The 17,607-nt window shown below is 39.1% G+C and overlaps 1 protein-coding gene across 3 annotated transcripts in view; it reads left to right on the plus strand.

The window, feature by feature from the left end:
- OPHN1 (oligophrenin 1) overlaps window positions 1-17,607 on the plus strand; it is a 692,544-nt gene that overhangs the window by 348,915 nt on the left and 326,022 nt on the right. For all 3 annotated transcript variants that reach the window (XM_055565218.1, XM_055565216.1, XM_055565219.1), the window contains exon 15: window positions 3,917-3,991. In XM_055565218.1, the coding sequence (XP_055421193.1) occupies window positions 3,917-3,991 (75 nt within the window). The remainder of the gene's footprint in view (window positions 1-3,916; window positions 3,992-17,607) is intronic.

Here is a 17,607-nt window from a genome sequence, read left to right on the forward strand (position 1 = left end):
AGAACAATATTGTATAGGAACCTGGAATGTTGGGTCCATGAATCAAGGCAAATTGGACATGGTCAAGCAGGAGATGGAGAGCATGAACCTCAAAATCTTAGGAATCATTGAACTAAAATGGACAAGAACGGGTGAATTTAATTCAGATAACCATTATATATATATGTGTGTGTGTGTGTGTGTGTGTGTGTATAGTATCTACTCTACTACTGTGGGCAAGAATCCCTTAGAAGAAATGCAGTAGAACTCATAGTCAACAAAGGAGTCCAAAATACAGTATTTGGGTGCAACTGCAAAAAGGGCACAAACAGTTCATTTTCAAGGCAAACCATTCAACTCCACAGTAATCTGTCTATACCCCAAACACTAGTGCTAGAGAAGCTGAAGTTGAACAGTTCTATGAAAACCTACAAGACCTTCTAAAACTAACACCAAAAAAAAATGTCCTTTCCATCATAGGGGATTGGGATGCAAAAGTAGGAAATCAAGAGATACATAGAATAAGTGGCAAGTTTGGCCTTGGAGTAAAAAATGAAGCAGGGCAAAGGCTAACAGTTTTGACAAGAGAACTTGCTGGTCATGGCAAACACCCTTTTCAACAACCCAAGAGATAATTCTACACATGGACATCACCAGATGGTCAATACCAAACTCAGATTGATTGTGTTCTTTGAAGCCAAAGATGGAGAAGCTCTGTACAGTCAGCAAAAACAAAACCTGGAGCTGACTGTGGCTCAGATCATGAGCTCCTTATTACAAAATTCAGGCTTAACTTGAATAAAGTAGGGAAAACCACTAGGCCATTCAGTTAAGTTCAGTTCAGTCACCCAGCCGTGTCCGAATCTTTGCAACCCCGTGAATCGCAGCACGCCAGGCCTCCCTGTCCATCACCAACTCCCAGAGTTCACTCAAACTCACATCCATTGAGTCAGTGATGCCATCCAGCCATCTCATCCTCTGTTGTCCTCTTCTCCTCCTGCCCCCAATCCCTCCCAGCATCAGAGTCTTTTCCAATGAGTCAACTCTTCGCATGAGGTGGCCAAAGTACTGGAGTTTCAGCTTTAGCATCATTCCTTCCAAAGAACACCCAGGACTGATCTGCTTTAGAATGAACTGGTTGGATCTCCTTGCAGTCCAAGGGACTCTCAAGAGTCTTCTCCAACACCACAGTTCAAAAGCATCAATTCTTCGGCACTCAGCTTTCTTCATAGTCCAACTCTCACATCCATACATGACTACTGGAAAAACCAGAGCCTTGACTAGACGGACCTTTGTTGGCAAAGTGATGTCTTTGCTTTTCAATATGCTATCTAGGTTGGTCATAACTTTTCTTCCAAGGAGTAAGCGTCTTTTAATTTCATGGCTGCAGTCACCATCTGTAGTGATTTTGGAGACCCAAAAAATAAAGTCTGACACTGTTTCCACTGTTTCCCCATCTATTTCCATGAAGTGATGGGACCAGATGCCATGATCTTCGTTTTCTGAATGTTGAGCTTTAAGCCAACTTTTTCACTCTCCATTTTCACTTTCATCAAGAGGCTTTTTAGTTCCTCTTCACTTTGTGTCATAAGGGTGGTGTCATCTGCATATCTGAGGTTATTGATATTTCTCCCGGCAATCTTGACTCCAGCTTGTGCTTCTTCCAGCCCATCATATAAGTTCAATAAGCAGGGTGACAATATACAGCCTTGACGTACTCCTTTTCCTATTTGGAACCAGTCTGTTGTTCCATATGCAGTTCTGACTGTTGCTTCCTGACCTGCATATAGGTTTCTCAAGAGGCAGGTTAGGTGGTCTGGTATTCCCATCTGTTTCAGAATTTTGCACAGTTTATTGTGATCCACACAGTCAAAGGCTTTGGCATAGTCAATAAAGCAGAAATAGATGTTTTTCTGAAACTCTCTTGCTTTTTCAATGATCCAGTGGATGTTGGCAATTTGATCTCTGCTTCCTCTGCCTTTTCTAAAACCAGCTTGAGTATCTGGAAGTTCTCAGTTCACGTATTGCTGAAGCCTGGCTTGGAGAATTTTGAGCATTACTAGGCCATTAAGTATGACCTAAATCAATTCCCTTTATTCAGCTGTGATGAGTGGATTCAAGGGATTAGATTTGGGAGACAGAAAGTCTAAGGAACTATGTATGGAGATTTGTAACATTGTATAGCAGGCAGTGACCAAAGCCATTCCAAAGAAAAAGAAATACAAGGAGGGCATGTGGTTGTCTGAGGAAGCATTACAAATAGCTGAGGAATGAAGAAAAACAAAGATAGGGGAGAAAGGGAAAGACATACCTAACAGAATGTGGAGTTGCAGAGAATGGCAAGGAGAGAAAAGAAGTCCTACTTAAACTAACAATGCAAAGACATAGAGGAGAACGGTACAATGGGAAAGGCTGGAGATCTCTTCAAGAAAATTGAAGATCTTATGGGAACATTTCATTCAAGGATGGGCACAATAAAGGACAGAAACATTAAGGATGTAACAGAAGTAGAAGGTATTAAGAACAGGTGGCAGGAATACACAGAAGTATACAAGAAAGGTCTTAATGACCCAGATAACCACGATGGTGTGTGGTCACTCATCTAGAACTAAACATCCTGGAGTTTAAAGTCAAGTGCAACTGAGGAAGCATTATTTCAAACAAAGCTAGTGGAGGGGACAGAATGCCAGCTGAGATATTTAAAATACTAAAAGATGATGCTGTTAAAGTGCTGCAGTCAGTAAGTCAGCAAATTTGGAAAATTCAGCCGTGGCCACAGGACTGAAAAAGGTCAGTTTTTATTCCAATCTCAAAGAAGGGCAATGCCAAAGAATGTTCAAACTACTGTACAATTGTGTTCATTTCACATGCAAGTAAGGTTATATTCAGAATCCTTCGAGCTAGGCTTTAGCAGTATGTGAGCTGAGCTTCCAGATGTACAAGGTGGGTTTCAAAGAGGCAGAGGAACCAGAAATCAAATTGCCAACGTTCTTAGGATTATGGAAAAAGCCAAGGAGTTCCAAAAAGACATATACTTCTGTTTCATTGACTATGCTAAAGCCTTTGACTGTGTGGATCCCAACAAACTGTGGAAAATTCTTAAAAAGATGGGAATACCAGACCACCTTACCCCTCTCCTGAGAAAACTGTGTTCTGGTCAAGAAGCAACACTTAGAACCAAGTATGAATAATTTGTGGTTTCCTGCTTTTAGTGATAAAGAACTTCAAATGGCATATAAAATATTTTTAAATACTATCGGGCACTTTTCATGCAGTGTTATGATAGTTCCACTCTAAATAGTTCAGTTTCTGCCACAATACATATTGATTTAAAAATTGTTGGGGACAAAGTTAAAATCCAGCAAATGTGGCATTAATATTTTTCCAGGTTGATGATACTTTCTTATTTCTGAGAATGTTTTGAATGTAGGCAAGGGTAGTGTATAAGCCGGGGCTCTTTTTTTCCGCTAAATGTTGCTTCAATCTTTCTCAGTACACAAAATATTTATTTGCTTCACACCTGCCATACTCTAGCTCTCTCTTACTTTATATCCCTGCCCAAGGACAACTTCAAGGTTGATATCTCCTCCTTTTTCAACTAAACCCAAGCTTCTTTCCAAAATGACGACACTGTTCTCTGTTATCTGCTGCTACTCACATAAGCATTTTTTTTTTTCTATTTACTATAGAATGTGTTCTTTCTAGTTATGTTATTGAGGGTTTGGTACAATCCGAATGAAAGTATGGGAAGAATAATTTGCAGAGATGTTTCAGGACTGTTTCCCTATTGTAGAGGAGGGCTGGAGAGATTGGAGACAGTAGGGAGATCCTTTCTTGTTTGAACTGAATCCATTGTGTAAGTGCCCACTTTCTCTACCTTGAGGGAGATGAAAGTTCTAGCTATATTAATAAAACTGACCTGGTTTTCTTTCTCTAGGAATCAAGACAGAGGGATTGTACCGTACCGTGGGCAGCAATATTCAGGTTCAGAAGCTGCTGAATGCCTTTTTTGGTAACAATTTTAATTTCATAATTCTTTTGGACAGTTGTTTGTATATTAGAAAGAAATATGGCTATAAGAGAAAGGAGACATTGATAAAGGTTGTAGAATATATTTTTAAATATAAAATGTACACTTATTTGCCTATGCTGAGTCAGAGACACCTTTCCTTGAAACAATGATTAGCTTCTCTCCTTCTCAAATCTGGATTCTACCCCAGCCTCTCCATTGGAACTACTCTGGCCAGGCATAGAAGGTATATTCTTGTGAAATTTATGAACTCTTTTCAATTTTATCTTACTTGGTATCCTTATTGACCACTCCCTCCTTTTGAATCTTTCTCTCTACACGACGTTAATGATTCAACAGTCTCTTAATTCTTCTAACATCATGTAATATTCCTTTCAAGTGACTTTTGTCAGGTCCTTTTTCTTCTTATTTTTTAAATCTTGCCTGGGTATTTTCCAGCCTTCTATCTTTGCCCCCCATTCACTTCTTCAACATGTTTTCCTAATGATTAGATTTTTATCTTTGCTATGGATCATATTTTTCTTTTTTTTTACATAAGTCTGGTAAGTTTTGTTACATGCTGTACATCATGACTTGAGTGTTGCAGTTTTGGTGATTTATTTTTTAGTGTGTTGAATTTTGTTTTGCAGTCAGTTATTTGTGTATCAGATTGCTTCATTTGAGGATGATTTTTAATCTTATTAGGACAGATATAAAGTATTCTTTCCTGGCTAGTTTAGCCTTACATCTAAGGTCTAATTTCTTTTGTCTCTTCATTTTTAGTGTTTGGAACTTAAACAGTTGCCAGCTCTGTGAGAGTTCTGGGTATTCTTCAGAATAAAGCTTCTTGGTATTTCTTTGTCTGGCCTCATGGAATTTCATCTTAGGCACTCATGGTTTTGTATTCAGTGACAGACTCAAGTGGACCCACAGCTAAGGGTTTTTCAGTTCTTTTTCTACATAGATCCCTCTTCTCTGGTACTCTGACCTGCAAAGTTTACTCTGCACTTCTAGTTTACTCAGCCTTTCTGACCTCTAATTTTTGTCTCTTCAACTGAGCAAAATGTCCATGCTCAGCTTGAGTGCTCACTCCCCATGCTACCATCCAGAAATCATGTTTTCAGGTAGCAAACTGGTAATGATAAGGCTTATCTTGCTTTTCCCCCTGTTTTAGGGTTCTATACTGTGTATTGTTGAAGTACTACAAACAACTATTTCTTATATTTTGTCCCAGATTCTAATTGTTACCACAGGAGAGAAAGTCTGGTTCTGGTTACTTCAACTCTCTTTGGTTTTTACTAGCACCTCTGTGCTGTCAACACACCAAAATCACTAATCCAGACATCATATCATGAGTTCTAAACTAATGGATCCAGTTTCCCACTGGACCTGTGCTTTTCAAACATATTTAGGTCATGGTGCACGTTGGGCTTCCCTGGTGGCTCAGTGGTAAAGAATCCACCTGCCAAAGCAGGAGATGAGGGTTCAATCCCTGGATCAGAAAGATCTCCTAGAGAAGGAAATAACAACCCACTTCATTATTCTTGTGTGGGAAATCCTGTGGCTAGAGGAACCTGGCAGGCTACAGTCCACAGGGTCACAAAAGAGTCAGATATGACTTAGTAACTAAACAACAACAGCAACATACTAGAATGATCATATCTGTGCAACACACTCTGGTAAATAGATAAAACTGATCATGGCTGGGCAGTAATCCCCAAAGGCTGAGGAAATCAGTACTGGAATTTTTGCACAAGATCTCTGTACATAGATATTCCACAAGTACATCTGATTTACATGCCCAAAACTAAACTCATTTTTTATGTCTTCATGAAAACCTGCTCTTCTTCCTGTTTTTGAATGGTGATGAGCTGTCTGGTAATCTCAGTTCTCATAAAGTTTCATAGAACAAGTTGAGTGTGAAAAGTTGAAGTTTGGATAAAGCATATATTTTTGGTCTTTTCTGTGGTACATAGCTTAACTTCCACAACCTTACAGACCTGACATCTCAACCTGTTAGCACTTGAGGGTGCTATAGCATCCAGTAATAACAGTAATGTAGATTTTGCATTGCAAATTACATCACTGATGCCTCAATATATGTCTTTGTTTATCACTTTACACTGTTGACTTTTAAAAATGTAAGTTCTGTTTTCCTGGCCAATTGACATTGCATTTTATAAGCTAAAGGACATTTCATATATAAAACAATTGACAGCATGGCCCAAGATATTTAGTCTTTGAAAAATTATTTAGTCTCATAAATTATTTAGAATTCTATTTCCAGTATCACTACATTCTTCTACCTGGTATATAATAAGCTAAAACAAAATTTCATACTACTCATCCTACTGATTCTGTTATAGAGTGCAGTAGGACCGAAATGGTTCATTCAAATCACACATGACAGTACAATTCAGTTGGTATAGTGCATCTGTGCACATCAACCTCCAAATAGGAATATCTAAAAAATAGACAAGTTCTGAATATAAATATTTATAAATATAATGTAAAATAGTGTTAATTTACTTATGTATGCATACAACTGGTAAACCTTGATCCCTGGCCCATTATCTAAGTAATTCTAGATCTGGTGATGATCCTAATTCATTTATTTATTAATTTTAGCAGATATTTGACTACCTACAAAGGGCCAAGCATTACACTCAGGGCTATAGATTAAACACTGAACATTCTGCTTGTATTTCCTATCTTTGTGCAACTTATATTCTATGGAGAAGACTCAGCTAGCACATAATCTATACTTATGTAAGGAGACCTCCCTTCAAAGCTTCTCTCGTATTATGTCTTCTGGAGATTTTCACTGGGATACTCAATTTCCCTGCTTCTTTTGACCTATCCTGATCTTTTCCCACACCACTATGAATTGGCTGCCTTGGCTTCATGTAGGCTCACCATAATTTATCCAGGAAGAAAAGCATTCATTTTCTTTTGCCAGTATATCTTGTCCTTAATTCTTTCCTTAAGTCTCATGCTCTTTTCCAGCTATTTTTAACCCCTAAATCTGTATACTGTAGACTACCTTCTATGACATCTCCTATAATACTTAACTGTAGGCTTTCTTCTGTTGTTTTCTAGAGCCTTTCATACTTCCTGTACCTAAAAATATGTCTTTTTGGCAAATAAAATATAACAATCAAAAGGGATATATCCACAATTAATAATTATTTTTCAATCAGTTTGTTGGTTGACTAGTCACATTTTTCCCCTATCCTAGATTGTTGCATGATCAGTTCAGTTCAGTTCAGTCGCTCAGTCGTGTCCGACTCTTTGCGACCCCATGAATCGCAGTACGCCAGGCCTCCCTGTCCATCATCCAACACCTGGAGTTCACTGAGACTCACGTCCATCGAGTCAGTGATGCCATCCAGCCATCTCATCCTCTGTCGTCCCCTTCTCCTCCTGCCCCCAATCCCTCCCAGCATCAGAGTCTTTTCCAATGAGTCAACTCTTCACATGAGGTGGCCAAAGTACTGGAGTTTCAGCTTCAGCATCATTCCTTCCAAAGAAATCCCAGGGCTGATCTCCTTCAGAATGGACTGGTTGGATCTCCTTGCAGTCCAAGGGACTCTCAAGAGTCTTCTCCAACACCACAGTTCAAAAGCATCAATTCTTCGGTGCTCAGCCTTCTCCACAGTCCAACTCTCACATCCATACATGACCACAGGAAAAACCATAGCCTTGACTAGACGGACCTTTGTTGGCAAAGTAATGTCTCTGCTTTTGAATATGCTATCTAGGTTGGTCATAACTTTCCTTCCAAGGAGTAAGTGTCTTTTAATTTCATGGCTGCAGTCACCATCTGCAGTGATTTTGGAGCCCCCCAAAATAAAGTCTGACACTGTTTCCACTGTTTCCCCATGTATTTCCCATGAAGTGATGGGACCAGATGCCATGATCTTCGTTTTCTGAATGTTGAGCTTTAAGCCAACTTTTTCACTCTCCACTTTCACTTTCATCAAGAGGCTTTTTAGTTCCTCTTCACTTTGCATATTAAAAAGCAGAGACATCTTTTCATGTGCATTTTGGGCACCTGTATGTCTTCTTTTAGATCTTCTGCCCATTTTTTTCACATTTTTAATCTATCTTTTGTTTAAATTAAAATAAATTTTATTGGAGTGTAGTTGATTTACAATGTTATGTTAATTTCAATTGTACAGAGTGAAGTAAGTCATACAGTAATACAAATATCATATGAAATCATTTATATGTGGAATCTAAAAGAAGGATACAAATGAACTTATCTACAAAACAGAAATAGAATTACAGATGTAGAAAACAAGCTTATGGTTCTCAGAGGATAAGTTGGGGTGTATAATTTAGAAGATTGGGACTGACGTATACATACTACTTTATGTAAAGTAGATAACTGATAAGGATCAACTGTATACCTCGGGGAACTCTGCTCACGACTTTGTAGTGACCTATATGGGAGAAGAATCTAAAAACAAGTGGATGTATGTATATCTGCCTATTTATTGGTTGCGTTGTTTGTTTGTTTTTTTATGTTGAGCTGCATGAGGTGTTTGTATATTTTGAACATTAATTCCATGTTGGTTGTTCTGGTAGTAAATAAATTCTCCCATTCTGAGGATTGTTTGTTCATTTTGCTTTTTAATTTTGGGGGGGATATCATTGATTTACAATGTTGTGTTAGTCTCAGGTTCTTGCTTTTCCTTTGTTGCTTTTAATATTTGTTCTTTGCTTTTAATTTATGTCAGTTTGATTAATATGTGTCTTGGCATGTTCCTCCTTGTCTTTATCCTGTATGGGACTCTCTGTCCTTTTTGGACTTGGGTGACTGTTTCTTTTCTCATGTTAGTGAAGTTTTTGGCTATAATCTCTTCAAATATTTTCCAGGCTCTATGTCTTTCTCTTCTTCTTCTGGGACCTCTATAATGTGAATACCGATGTGCTTAATGTTGTTCCAGAAGTTTCTGACACTGTACTCATTTCTTTTCATTCATTTTTCTCTATTTTGTTCTGTGGCAGTGATTTTTATCAATCACTGTTTTTCTGCTCACTTCTTTGTTCTACAGCCTCAGTTATTCTGCTATTGATTCCTTCTTCTGTATTTTTCATTTCAGTTATTGTGTTGTTTATCTGTTTGTTTGTTCTTTAATTCTTCTATCTCTTTGTCAAACATTTCTTATATCTGTGTCTGTGCATCCATTCTTTTTCCAAAATTTTGAATCATCTTTACTATCATCTCTTTGAATTTTTTTTAGGTATATTGCCTAGCTTCTCTTTGTTTGGTTGTTCTTGTGGATTTTTATCTTGTTCCTTCATCTGCTACTTGTTTCTCTGTTGTCTTATTTTGTCTAACTTTCTGCATTTGTGGTTTCCTTTCTATAAGCTGCAGGATATTTTTTCTTGCTTCTGGTGTTTGTCTCCTGGTGGATGAGATATGTCCAGGAGCTTGTGCTGGATTCCTGGCTAGAGAGACTCAGGCCTTCCCTTTGGTGAGTGTAGCTGGATTTTATCCTTCTCGTGGGCAGGGCTGTGTCAAGGAGTGTGTTTTGAAATGGCTGTGCTGCCCAGTATGACTTTAGGCAACCTGTCTGTTTATGGGTGGGGTTGTGGGTTGTTTTCCTATCTTGCTGATTGTTTGTCCTAAGGCATTCCAGCACTATAGCATGTAAGCCATTGTATGGAGCTGGGTCTTGTTTCCAAAATGGGGACTTCCTGAACAGCTCATGTCAATAAATATTTCCTGGTTCCCCTGCTACCAATGTCCTTGTTCCCAAAGTGAGCTGTAGCTGATCCCTGTCTTCTCCAGAGACCCTCCAAACATCCTATGTAAATTTAGCCTAGGTTCCTATAGAGGTACTTCTTTGTGCTGGGCCCCAGTGCTCTTGAGATCTTGTGTGCACCCACAAAGAGTTGAGTCTCTATATTCCCCAGCCCTGTGGAGTTCCTGCACTCAAACCCTGCTTGCCTTTGTCAACATAAAGAAACATAAAAGTTAAGAGTTTTTCATTCAGTGGAAATTTTTAGGACTTTAAGCCTGGGAGACAGCATCTCAAGTGACTCTGAGAGAATTACTCCAAGGAGGCACAGGAAGGAGTCAGGTTATATACAAGTTTACAAAAAAGGGCAAGTAATCTGAATATCAAAAGTATTTTTGTTAATTAAAGAAAACCAGACATCCCAAGCTAAGGAATTTAGCACTTTTCTATGCATGGGAAAATGCAAGAATCTGGGCTCACTGAAATCATTTCTTTCATATGTATCTCAGCTATCTGGGGCCAGTATCCTCGGTTTTTTACATCCTGAGTTCCTTTGTGCTCACCATAGGGTGTGGCTGCAGCCTGATGGCTGCCAGATCACAGGTATTGGTCTTCTTCCTCTGTGCCCTCAGGGCTCAGAAATTCACATTTGGAGGGCCTGAGTCACTGATGACTGTGACATCCTTGCTTACTGATATGGGAGGAAATACTCCATTTCTCATCTTCAAGACCAGATGCCATGGGAGTTCTTCCTAATGCCAGACCCTCAGACTGCCTTAGAGGGCTATTTTTATGTGGGAACATCCTTGTGTAGCCTGCATGCTTTAATATTTTTTAGTGAGAGTGCTATTTTTAGTATGGATGTCTACCACTTCCTTCCTCAGTGTATGCTGGCCATTATCCCCTTGATAGGTGTAGCTGATATTGTAGTGACCGGAGCCTACCCTGGATATTGAGCTGGGCTTGCCCTTTGCTCTCTGGTTGTCATTGCACTGTTAGGGATGGAGTCTACTCCCTAATTGTTGGAGCATAGGCCCTGGAATCTGTTTCTGTGTTGTGTTTCTGATCTGTAGTGCAAGGTACACAGGATTGGAACATTCCCACTGGGAGAGTAGCCACTGAGTATTCTTCCTCTGGTTCTGCTCACCTGTGAGTGTACTCTGTTCTGTCATATTTCACAAGTTGTGAAAATTGCACTGTTTTTGTAACTGTTCTCAGCCCCATCTTAACTGTCAGTATGCTGTCAATTTGTACTGGTGCCTCTCAGGTGGTGTTTTCACTAGGCCACCAGCATAGATCCACTGATGTCATGTCCCTGTACTGCAGTAATCATGGACCAGTACATGCTGTGGGCACTGTGGGGACAGCTCAGACTCTGGCCTATTCCACCCCTATATGTATGTACCCACAAAGCCTACAGCTGTTAAAGCTAGACCTGTCTCAGATGCAGAGGCACTCATGGTTTGTTCAGATGTTCCACAGACACTGATTTTCCAAAGCCAAGAGCGGGTGTGTATGTCTGTGTTTTGCACAGGTGTGAGGAGAGATTTTGGGAAGGAAATGGCAACCTACTCCAGTATTCTCGCCTGGAGAATCCCAGGGACGGAGCCTGGTGGGTTGCCGTCTATGGGGTCACACAGAGTCAGACATGACTGAAGCTACTTAGCAGCAGCAGCAGCAGCAGCAGAGGAGAAATTTTAGCTCTTCTTCCTTAGTTTCACAGCCCCTGGGACTCTGCTATTGTTTCAGCCCTACCTTTGCATGTGAGCCACCCACCAACATCTGGTCCTAAGGCTGCCCTAGAGTGCAGGAGCCTACTCTGGTGGGACTGGGGTAGCGGTGGTGCTTGACCAGGGCACATGAGCCTACCCTGAAGGGGAGTCTAGTTATATGTTATGTAGTAAAAATAAAATACAATATCCTCTAGCCTAAAAAGTAAATTTTATTATTTAATGACCACATGAGTTCTTTTTTTCAAGGGAAATGACTGGTAAATACAATCAATTATGTGATTAACTCCTTTGTGTTCTAGTAATAGTTTATGACACAGTTCCCATTTGATTAAGGAACATAATTATCAGGTTCACAGTATAAAACACATTTCTAAAATCATTTTTCCTGTGAAAAATTGAAAAGTTACTATTTCCCATATAAGGACAGTTGAATTTACACTTTGGAAGGCATGATTTTAAATTATTTAGCTATATTTTAAAGATTCTTGGCAATTAAAGAGGAATAATTTTGGGAAATAATTCTTCCATTCTCCTCAGCTTATATTCTAAAATCATTTCTTTTTCTATTTTAGCAGTCCTGATAATACTTTTTATACTGTCAACTTAAAAAAAATTCCAACCTAAAAGTTGAGAATTATGCTCGATACTTTTATATGTATGGGAAGATGCAAGAGTCTGGGCTCACTGAAACCATTCCTTTCAGCTATCCAGGCCAGTATCCTGTGTTTTTCACATCCTGAGCTCCCTTGGGGCTCACCTTAGGGAATGACTGCAGTCTGATAGCTGCCAATTCACATGTATTTTTCTATTTCTGAGTACCCTTAGGGCTCACCAGGTCACATTGGAGGGCTGCAATCACTGAAGACTGTGACATCCTTGTTTACTGATATGGCAAGAAATGCTCCATTTCTCAATACCATCCAGAGGCTTTGACTGGCCTTTCAGTTCAGTTCAGTTCAGTTCAGTCACTCAGTTGTGTCTGACTCTTTGCGACCCCGTGAATTGCAGCACGCCAGGCCTCCCTGTCTATCACCAACACCCGGAGTTCACTCAGACTCACATCCATCAAGTCAGTGATGCCATCCAGCCATCTCATCCTCTGTCATCCCCTTCTCCTCCTGCCCCCAATCCTTCCCAGCATTAGAGTCTTTTCCAATGAGTCAACTCTTCGCGTGAGGTGGCCAAAGTACTGGAGTTTCAGCTTAGCATCAGTCCTTCCAAAGAACACCCAGGGCTGATCTCCTTTAGAATGGACTGCTTGGATCTCCTTGCAGTCCAAGGGACTCTCAAGAGTCTTCTCCAACACCACAGTTCAAAAGCATCAATTCTTTGGTGCTCACATTTCTTCAAAGTCCAACTCTCACATCCATACATGACCACTGGAAAAACCATAGCCTTGACTAGACAAACCTTTGTTGGCAAAGTAATGTCTCTGCTTTTGAATATGCTATCTAGGTTGGCCATAACTTTCCTTCCAAGGAGTAAGCATATTTTAATTTCGTTGCTGCAATCACCATCTGCAGTGATTTTGGAGCCCCCCCAAAAGATAAAGTCTGACACTGTTTCCACTGCTTCCCCATCTATTTCCCATGAAGTGATGGGACCAGATGCCGTGATCTTAGTTTTCTAAATGTTGAGCTTTAAGCCAACTTTTTTACTCTCCTCTTTCCCTTTCATCAAGAGGCTTTTTAGTTCCTCTTCACTTTCTGCCCTAAGGGTGGTGTCATCTGCATATCTGAGGTTATTGATATTTCTCCCAGCAATCTTGATTCCAGTTTGTGCTTCTTCCAGCCCAGCGTTTCTCATGATGTACTCTGCATAGAAGTTCAATAAGCAGGGTGACAATATACAACCTTGACGTACTCCTTTTCCTATTTGGAACCAGTCTGTTGTTCCATGTCCAGTTCTAACTGTTGCTTCCTGACCTTCATATATATTTCTCAAGAGGCAGGTTAGGTGGTCTGGTATTCCTATTTCTTTCAGAATTTTGCACAGTTTATTGTGATCCACACAGTCAAAGGCTTTGGCATAGTCAGTAAAACAGAAATAGATGTTTTTCTGGGACTCTCTTGCTTTTTCGATGATCTAGCGGATGTTGGCAATTTGATCTCTGGTTCCTCTGCCTTTTCTAAAACCAGCTTGAACATCTGGAAGTTCACGCATATTGAATGCACAATCATATTCTTGAAGAAAATTTTTTGTTATTTTATCATTAATAATTTTTATGAAATTTGGATTATATAAAGAACTTTAGAAACATACAAAGTATAATAAATAATATTGTGAGCATGCAAGAACTCAGAATAAAAAAAGAGAACATTACTATAGAGTGAAAGCTCCCCACATATCCTTCACAGATCACTTGATTTTCTTATGTATTAGTAGATATCTGGAGAAGGGAATGGCACCCCACTCCAGTAGTCTTGCCTGGAAAATCCCATGGACGGAGGAGCCTGGTGGGCTGCAGTCCATGGGGTCGCAAAGAGTCGGACACGACTGAGCGACCTCACTTTCACTTTTCACTTTCATGCATTGGATAAGAAAATGGCAACCCATTCCAGTGTTCTTGCCTGGAGAATCCCAGGGACAGGGGAGCCTGGTGAGCTGCCATCTCTGGGGTCACACAGAGTTGGACATGACTGAAGCGACTTAGCAGCAGCAGCAGTAGATATCTAGCATCTGAAATTTCCTACTTAATATTTTCTTACTTTGAAAATATTTTTATTGTAATATAGTTGACTTACAATGTTGTACAGGTGAATAGAGAGTAAGGAATTTTACCCTACAGTGAACCATCAGTTCAGTTCAGTTCAGTCACTCAGTCATGTCCAACTGTTTGCGAACCCATGAATCGCAGCACACCAGGCCTCCCTGTCCATCACCAACTCCCGGAGTTCACTCAGACTCACGTCCATCAAGTCAGTGATGCCATCCAGCCATCTCATCCTCTGTTGTCCCCTTCTCCTCCTGTCCCCAATCCCTCCCAGCATCAGCGTCTTTTCCAATGAGTCAACTCTTCACATGAGGTGGCCAAAGTACTGGAGTTTCAGCTTTAGCATCATTCCTTCCAAAGAAATCCCAGGGCTGATCTCCTTCAGAATGGACTGGTTGGATCTCCTGGCAGTCCAAGGGACTCTCAAGAGTCTTCTCCAACTGCTCTATTTATTTTCTAGTGGAGTCTTTAGTGTTTCTATGTAGAGGATCGTGTCATCTGCAAACAGTCAGAGTTTTACTTTAATGTTTGTTGTGGTTTTATCATATATGGCTTTTATTATGTTGGGGTATGTTCCTTCCATTCCTGCTTTCTGGAGGGTTTTTATCATAAATGCATGCTGAATTTTGTCAAATGCTTTCTCTGCATCTCTTGAGATAATCCTATGGTTTTTATCTTTCAATTTGTTAATGTCGTATATCACATTGATTGATTTATGAATATTGAAGAATCCTTACATCCCTGGGATAAAGCCCATTTGGTCATGATATATCATCTTTTTAATATCTTGTTGGATTCTGTTTGCTAGAATTTTGTTAAGAATTTCTCCATCTATGTTCATTAGTGATATTGGCCTGTAGTTTTCTTTTTTTGTGATGTCTTTGTCTGGTTTTGGTATTAGGGTGATTGTGGCCTCATAGAAGGTGTTTGGCAGTTTACTTTCCTCTGCAATTTTCTGGAAGAGTTTGAGTAAGATAGGTGTTAGCTCTTGTCTACATTTTTAGTAGAATTCAGCTGTGAAGCCATCTGGTCCTGGGCTTTTGTTTGTTGGAAGATATCAGATTACAGTTTCGGTTTCTGTGCGTGTGACAGGTCCATTAAGATTTTCTATTTCTTCCTGTTTCAGTTTTGGAAAGTTATACTTTTCTAAGAATTTGTCCATTTCTTCCAAGTTGTCCATTTTATTCGCATGTAGTTGCTGATAGTAGTCTCTTATGATCCTTTGTATTTCTGTGTTGTCTGCTGTGATTTCTCCATTTTTGTTCTAATTTTGTTGATTTGATTCTTCATTCTTTTTTTCTTGTTGAGTCTGGTTAATGGTTTGTCTAATTTATTTATCTTCTCAAAGAATCAGCTTTTAGATTTGTTGATTTTGGCTATGGTCTCCTTTATTTCTTTTGCATTCATTTCTGCCCTAATTTTTTATGATTCCTTTCCTTCTACTAAACCTGGGGTGCTTCATTTCTTCCTTTTCTAGTTGCTTTAGGTGTAGAGTTAGGTTATTTATTTGATTTCTCTCCTGTTTCTTGAGGTAGGCTTGTATTTTTGAACCATCCCCTTTGTACTGCTTTTACTGAATCCCATAGGTTTTGGGTTGTTTTATTTTCATTTGTTTCTGTGCATATTTTGATTTCTTTTTTTGATTTCTTCTGTGATTTGTTTGTTACTTAAAAATATGTTGTTTAGCCTCCATATGTTTGTATTTTTAATATTGTTTTCCTTGTAGTTGACATCTAATCTTACTGCATTGTGATCCAAAAAGATGGTTGAGATGATTTCAATATTCTTGAATTTGCCAAGGCTAGATTTATGGCCCTGGATGTGATCTATCCTGGAGAAGGTTCCTTGTGCACTTGAGAAAAAGGTGAAATTCATTTTTTAGGGTGAAATGTACTATAGTTATCAGTTAGGTCTAACTGGTCCATTGTATCATTTAAAGTTTGTGTTTCCTTGCTAAATTTTCTGTTTAGTTCATCTGTCCATAGGTGTGAGTGGTGTATTAAAGTCTCCCACTATTATTGTGTTCCTGTTTATTTCCCCTTTCTTACTCGTTAGCATTTGCCTTACATATTGCGTTGCTCATATGTTGGATGCATATATATTTATTATTGTTATATCTTCTTCTTGGATTGATCCTTTGATCATTATGTAGTGTCCTTCTTTGTCTGTTTTCATGACCTTTATTTGAAAGTCTATTTTATTTGATATGAGTATTGCTACTTGTGCTTTCTTTTGGTCTCCATTTTTGTGAAATATCTTTTTCAGCCCTTTACTTTCAGTCTGTATTTGTCCCTAATGTTGAGGTGGGTCTCTTGTAGACAGCATATATAGGGGTCTTGTTTTTGTATCCATTCAGCCAGTCTTTGTCTTTTGGTTGGGGCATTCAACCCATTCACATTTAATGTAATTATTGATAAGTATGATCCCATTACCATTTACTTTTTGTTCTGGTTTGGAGTTTATATACCTGTTCTGTGTTTCCTGTCTAGAGAAGATCCTTTAGTATTTGTTGAAGAGCTTGTTTGGTGGTGCCGAGTTCTCTCAGCTTTTGCTTGTCTGTAAAGCTTTTGATTTCTCCTTCATATTTAAATGAGATCCTTGTTGGGTTCAGTAATCTGGGTTGTAGAATGTTCTTTTTCATCACTTTAAGTATGTTCTGCCATTCCCTTCTGGCTTGAAGAGTTTCTATTGAAAGATCAGCTGTTATCCTTATGGGGATCCCCTTGTGAGTTATTTCTTGTTTTTCCTTTACTGCTTTTAATATTTGTTCTTTGATCTTTGTTAATTTGATTAATATGTGTCTTGGGGTGTTTCACCTTGGGTTTATACTGTTTGGGACTCTCCAGGTTTCTTGGCCTTGGGTGGCTATTTCCTTCCCCAGTTTAGGGAAATTTTCAACTATTATCTCCTCAAGTATTTTCTCATGGCCTTTCTTTTTGTCTTCTTCTTCTGGAACTCCAATGATTTGAATATTGGGTCATTTAACATTGTCCCAGAGGTCTCCGAGGTTGTCCTAATTGCTGTTAATTCTTTTTTCTTTTTTCCTCTCTGCTTCATTTATTTCCACCATTCTATCTTCCACCTCACTTATCTTATATTTTGCCTCAGTTTTTCTCCTTTTCATTCCCTCCAGAGTGCTTTTGACATCGTTTATTGCATTATTAATTCTTGATTGATTCTTTTTTATTTTTTCTAGGTCCTTGTTAAACTTTTCTTGCATCTTCTGAATCCTTGTCTGCAGACTATTCATATGTAACTTCATTTTATTTTTGAGATTTTGGATCATTTTTACTATCGTTATTCTGAATTACTTTTCAGGTAGACTCCTTATCCCTTTGTCTTTTGTTTGGGTGGGTGGGCTTTTAGCATGTTCCTTTACCTGCAGAATATTTCTCTGCCTTTTAATCTTGTTTAGATTGCTGT

Source organism: Bubalus kerabau, chromosome X (assembly GCF_029407905.1).
Source record: "Bubalus kerabau isolate K-KA32 ecotype Philippines breed swamp buffalo chromosome X, PCC_UOA_SB_1v2, whole genome shotgun sequence".
NCBI lineage: Eukaryota > Metazoa > Chordata > Mammalia > Artiodactyla > Bovidae > Bubalus > Bubalus kerabau.